Source organism: Venturia canescens, chromosome 5 (genome assembly GCF_019457755.1).
Source record: "Venturia canescens isolate UGA chromosome 5, ASM1945775v1, whole genome shotgun sequence".
In the NCBI taxonomy this organism is placed as follows: Eukaryota; Metazoa; Arthropoda; class Insecta; order Hymenoptera; family Ichneumonidae; genus Venturia; species Venturia canescens.
In genome coordinates, this window is record NC_057425.1 from 17,133,075 (window position 1) to 17,139,945 (window position 6,871).

The 6,871-nt window shown below is 34.8% G+C and overlaps 1 protein-coding gene across 1 annotated transcript; it reads right to left on the bottom strand.

Moving 5' to 3' along the window:
- Window positions 1-255: 255 nt before the first annotated feature.
- LOC122410997 (uncharacterized) lies at window positions 256-4,173 on the bottom strand. Its single transcript, XM_043419507.1, is given in 7 exon segments — window positions 256-540; window positions 612-779; window positions 868-1,046; window positions 1,308-1,616; window positions 2,941-3,057; window positions 3,189-3,592; window positions 4,079-4,173. Coding segments are annotated over 7 exon segments (1,557 nt in total).
- Window positions 4,174-6,871: the final 2,698 nt, after the last annotated feature.

Here is a 6,871-nt window from a genome sequence, read left to right on the forward strand (position 1 = left end):
TTATTATTTTCATCATTTATTGACAATAGACAGTGTTTCTATTTGTTTTTCTAAAACATGTAATGATAAAACATACAGATTTGTTTTTTTTTTTCATTTTACAATATTTCTTAAATATATCAACAGTCAAAAAAATGGATGGACTGAAATGCAATCAATTGAGACGCGAGTGAAAGATTCTTGGCTTAATTATACAACTGATTCATGCTCTTACGGATCAGAGAATGACATTACGAGGAAAGCTGTCGTTCTCTCTCATGCATAAAAATGTGCATGGCCTTGTAAAGAAGCAATTTCCAGAGGGATTTTTTTTCTCATCATTGCGGTCGCAGTATAGCCGTAATGAGTACCGTAAACGCGATTGGTCAGATGATGGGTACCCAAGGCTTCGATCATAAGTGCCTCATGGGAGCAAGCTTCTTCGGCCATTGTATGATTGAACATGTTTAAACACACGACACCTTGGCCGCTCTGTCAAATTTCAAGAATACGAGAGATTTTACGGCAAATTTTACTGTATCTAGATTCTTTTTCACTGGACTAAATTTTGAAAGCATCGTATAGATTAGCCGCTAGTCTCGAAGCTTTTCCCTTGCCTACATAGAAAAAACAGCTTTGAAAAAACGATGCCATCGTTCCTCTATCGTCGAATCATAACCACAATGTGGCAAAGCTTGTGTCAATCTTGCATCCAACAAGAGATAGCAGAAGGAGCTTTTCGATATCCCACCGCAATATTTGCGTTCCGGATTGACAATTGCATATTTTTTCTTTAATTTCTGTAATAATCCTCACGATTTATCCAATCGATAACTAATGAATATTTCGATAGTCTCGAAGCTTTTCCCTTGCCTACATAGAAAAAACAGCTTTGAAAAAACGATGCCATCGTTCCTCTATCGTCGAATCATAACCACAATGTGGCAAAGCTTGTGTCAATCTTGCATCCAACAAGAGATAGCAGAAGGAGCTTTTCGATATCCCACCGCAATATTTGCGTTCCGGATTGACAATTGCATATTTTTTCTTTAATTTCTGTAATAATCCTCACGATTTATCCAATCGATAACTAATGAATATTTCGATAGTCTCGAAGCTTTTCCCTTGCCTACATAGAAAAAACAGCTTTGAAAAAACTATGCCATCGTTCCTCTATCGTCGAATCATAACCACAATGTGGCAAAGCTTGTGTCAATCTTGCATCCAACAAGAGATAGCAGAAGAAGCTTTTCGATATCCCACCGCAATATTTGCGTTCCGGATTGACAATTGCATATTTTTTCTTTAATTTCTGTAATAATCCTCACGATTTATCCAATCGATAACTAATAAATATTTCGATACTGTACACGCACATTTCTCTATTTTGAAATCGGATAATTTTTTGTTATATTGCATTTTGTTGTTTCCATCTTCAACTCGCTCGCATTCCAACCGCCATGAACTTTTAAGGTATACATCGAAAGTAGTCCGCGTGATAGGCCCAGGTACTTCATCAAAAGCTTTCCATCGATCGCGCAATTCGCGTTCATCCGTAATTCCCATTGTCCTTTTTACAATTCTACTCAACGTTTTTGATTCTTTAGAATCATCTTTTGTATCGATTGATAATTCGCCTGTTGAATAAAAAATTTTCATGAAAACCGATCAAATCAATAAATTAACGAATGGTAATAATAAATTCATCATCTTTTTGAACCAAGACTCAAAAATCGGAACATTTCACTTTTCTATTGATGTTTCAAGAACTTGCAATCTATCACGCTTTTTGTGATATATATTCAAAAATGTTTACTCCCGCTGCTCAATAACTTTTTTGCTTAGTCCGCTGAACGCAGTCATGTCGGCTAATGTTTGATTAAATGGTTTCTCGAAAGTTATCTTCAAAAATGTTTTTTTCATTTTATCTATAATGAGAAAGCTTATTTTATCTTACTGAATAAGAAATGATTTTTATTGATTGATTGAAGATTATTATTTTATCTTACTGAATTAGAAATGATTTTTATTGATTGATTGATATTAATAATTAATGTACAATATTCAAAAATGTTTATCACCCGCTGCTCAATAACTTTTTTTTGCTTAATCGGCTGGACGCAGTCATGTGGGCTAATGTTTGATTATAAAGGTTTCTCGATAGTTATATCTTCAAAAATGTTTTATTTGATCTATAATGAGAAGGCTTATTTTAACTGAATGAAAAATGATTTTTATTGATTGACTGATATGTATAATAACCTTGGGAGAATTACACGGAGATGTCGTTCGATGAATGCAACCCCCTCTTCCTTATCTTCGTAAGTGTATTCTTCATCCACGCTAACAAAAGATTTATCATGAGACCTGAGGAAGAATTAATTATAAATAGTTTAGATAGAACTGAAAATTATCTGGAATGATTCTTGAAGGCAAAGATGCGTAAGTGCTCTGCTCCTCGTAGAACCAGCATTACTTTTCATTGTGTATTCCGTGGATCTAACTTTCATTTTTGGCTGAATATCTGAAAAATGGAGTAATTTCTCATTAAATTCAATGGCGCATTGGTGGTCATTGAATTCTTTGTGTTCGACGGTTTATCGTTGATTTTAAAAAATTTTTCATTTGGTCATTTCCTAATATCGAAATGTCACCATTGTGACGCGGCGTTTTTTTCGTACTTACAGTATTATATTACCGCTTTTCAAAATTATTTTTCTATTATACGTGTTTCCGTCATATGCGAACCCCGTTTTGATCGCAAGTCCGTTCGAGAATCCGTGAATGATATTACTAATGAGAAGCTTCTCTTTATCAAAGTTTTGAACGCTGTTTAGATTGACAGGGAATTGCGGAATAGATTTTCCTCTGTGGCAGCGACGAATGGTCACATTATTGTAGAGCCTATTAAAAGTTTCAAATGATCTGGAAACTGAATGTTTATCGTCACCGAAAATGAACCATTAACTTTTTTGTTTGATTCAGTGTGCTTTGTTTCCAATTCTACAAAGCTCTTGGGCAAATTATCCGAGAGCATATATTCAGCGATGACATTCCTCTCTTTTACGAGAATTTTATCTACACATGAGAAAGAATTTAATTATCCACTGATAATGATAAAAATAAAAAAATATATGATAAATAATTTCTTTGGAATGAGAGTAAATACACAATCTAAAGATATGATGGAGGAAAAATGCAGAAGTTACCTAGTGTCAATTTGTACTTGGGTCTCTCATCCATGTCAATCTTGGTGATGTCATTACTGATGCAGTAATTTCCAAGTATGGCAATGATATGGTAATAAGCACCATCAAAGGCGTAATGAAACGGGCTGCGACCTTTGTCATCCAAACATAATGGATCACCTCCATGTGCTAACAACAACTTGAGCACCCCAGCTCTTCTCCAAGCTGCGGCAACATGGACAGGTGTCATCCCATCAACAGATCTAACGTTTGGATTACCTCCATGATGAAGGAAAAGTTTGGTAATGCATTCTGCGAACTCTTCCGATTTGTTGTCAATCGCAAGATGAAACGCCGAAATTCCATGATTCGGAATTACAACATTTGGATCGGCGCATTTAATGGAGAGGAGTGTTTCCACTTGTCTAGAAAAAAAGTTTATTCTTATAGTATTTAATACTTTATATACTTTATAACAGCAATTGTGAAGGAAGAAAGGGTCTACAGAATATATTAGTTTTTCATACATCAAAATCTAACCGAGTCTCTTGCTGGAAATCTATATTATATAAAATGCGATCTTGCATGTGTTAAAAAAATTTTATACTAACATCTTTCTGATAAAAACTAGAACGGTTTTTAATGTATAATTACAGATTTTCATCGCAACAGATAGAGACACCAAATTTTCGAAAACGTTCTAAATATTAATTTTGAAGTACCAATTGTAAAATTCTCGAAAATGTAATATTTTCAATTCAGTAAAAATAATAAGTTACCTAGGTCGTGTTCTGATATTGACTGCGTGTACTGCGAGTATATACGTGCCTTGCTATAGAGCTTATACAGAACATATAATATTCGTTGTTTGCATGTAAATTAACCAAACTCACCGTAAATTATTAACTCACAGTAAATTATTATCTTCGGGTCTATCGCAAAGTGCAGATACTAAAAAAAATTTACCCCGAGATTTGGGGGTTATGATTCTTCCTTTTTCTTCCATCTATTTTTATGTCAATGAAAAATACACACGGTTAAAGGAAAAATAAGGTGAAACAAAAGGGAGCGATAATGAAAATCCTCGAATTGCCCCCTTTTTGTCAACTGTAAAATAATAAAGATGGAAAAATAATGTTAGAGCACGTCGTTTGACGTTGTCAACGAATTCAGACTGTCCTAACGGCACTAACTAAACAGGCCCGACCGTTCCGAGAGAGAAGTACATCTGTGCTAACACGTCTTTTTCTATTTGATTTGTGCGCACGCGCATTTTTTGACAGTCGCTCTACCGTCGTAAGGCCCGCTACACACGGTCAATATTATTGCACAATAAGTTTGTATGGTGTGTAGTGCGCCATAAATTTAAGATCGCTCAAACTTCTGTCCAATGATTACGCAATGTTTCAACACTACATCTACACGTTCAATAATATTGTGCAATCACCTATATTGCGCAATATTATTGAATGACCGTGTGTAGCGGGCCTAAAAATTTCATGTGATGATTGCATCCTGATGAAACATCAGTACTTCATTCAAAAACATATGGACAGACGTTAGGAAAAGTGATAAATCATCGGAAACTAAACCATCAGGTAATTGAACTTTTTTTTTTCTGTAGAGTACGTTTTTCTGAAATATTATCCACCATCAAGCTCTAATGAGGTAAAATGCGATAAATACATGCATGCAAAAAAAACCATTGTTTCAATTTTTTTGTTTATACTATTTTTTATTAGCTTTGTCATTATTATTATTATGCTAAAATTTTTTTAGCCTCGGAAGTTGGCCAAGATAAATATTTTACTCGGTGATATCGGCTCAAAATATAAAAAGGTTTTGAATAATTTAAAACAAGAAAATGTGGTTAACCCTTCTTGTACACCTGGGGTCTAGTGGCCTCCAGACTTTTCGTGTGTTCTTACGAGAATTGGGCTGGAGATGTGTACTTGAAGGGTTAACTTACAGAATTTCCATACTCTTTTGATAAAAATTACAGCATTAACTTAGTGTTTTGAATTCTTCCCTCAGAAATCAACAATGAGTACCAAAAAGAAGCCGGAGACTCAAGTACCGGCGGAAGAGAGTGATTTGCTGTCAATGAGGCCCTTGGGATAGAAAAAGGAAAATAAGATAATGTTGGATTGTGGTATACATCCAAGTGCGTCAGGGATGGATGCTTTGCCATTTGTAGATTTACTACTTGTAGATGACTAAAGCTATTTACAGATGGCTTCTTTCTGATTACATAAAAGTAAATATCTCATTCTCGGCGCATACCGACTACCAACAAACCTCCGAATTCGTACGAATACTCAAGCCACCCCACGTTATTCTCGTTCATGGGGAGCAAAATGAAATGGGTAGATTAGAAGCTGCTCTGCAACGGAAATATGAGAACGATCCGAACACCACGATGGAAATACACAATCCTCGTAATACCGTCGCCGTCAAGTTGTATTTCAAAGGCGAAAAAACTACCAAAGTAATGGGTATTCTTGCCATGGAAGAACCAAAACCAGGACAAAAATTGTCCAGTGTTTTGGTTAAAAGGAATTTTAACTATCACATGCTCGCATCTTCTGATTTGTACAGATACATGAGTCAAATCGTTTAAAGACAAAGCATTTATTTCTCTGCTTCTCTACCCATACTTAAACATTTTTTGACGGTAAAAAGACACATATCGATCTTCTTAATTTCGAAGTAATTAGCACCGAGGAAGAAACTTTTCAACAAATTGTGCAAACAGCTGTTACTAAATTACATCAAACATTGGCACCAACTTACAACGCTATATAAAATTCCTTTTTCTTCTTCACTGTTGTTAATTTTTCACTTTTTTAATCATTTATCTCTGACTAATTCTAAATAAAAAAGAAACAAACAATTCCAAGATTTGTATATTCTTTCTTTATTTCTCCCCATCCTCGCTAAAATAATATTTTTTGCAATCCACTTTCTATTGTTGTCTTTGTTCCGTTTTTGAGAAAATCTCCTAAAAATGTGTACAAACTCTTCAGTCATAAGTCAGTTATCACCATTTGAATTATCGCTACTTTTGCCACAAACCCAAGTGACAGACTAGACTGCAGATGAGCTCTATTTAGATAAGCGAGGAATCCCCAGGGTGTATAATTTGTCAGTGAGGAACACAAGTAATAGAGTCACAATAATTTTTAGTTCTATCAGGCATAAATAAAAATAGCAAATTTCATTGTTCGAATCATGGTTACTTGTGTCACAAACTCAAGTAACACAAAAGAGTACGGATGAGCTCCATTCAGATGAGCGAAGAATGCTTTAGATAATAATTTGTCAGTAACAGTAAGGAATACCAGAAATAAAGTCAAAATTATCTCTAGTTTTACCAGGCATGAATAAAAACTGCAAATTTTGCAGTTCGAATCATGGCGACTTATGTCACAAGCTTAAGCGACACAATAAAGTGTGGATGAACTTTATTTCTTCAAGCAAAGAATACTTACAGAGAATAATTTGTCAGTAATAGTGAGGAATACCACAAATAAAGTCAAAATTATCTCTGGTTTCACCAGGCATGCATGAAAACTGCAAATGTTACTGTTTGAGTCATCAGGTTATTTGTGTCACAAACTCAAGCGATACAGTAGAGTGCGGATGAGCTTTATTTGGATAAGCAAAAAAAATAATATTTACAGAAAATTATTTTTGGCAGTGAC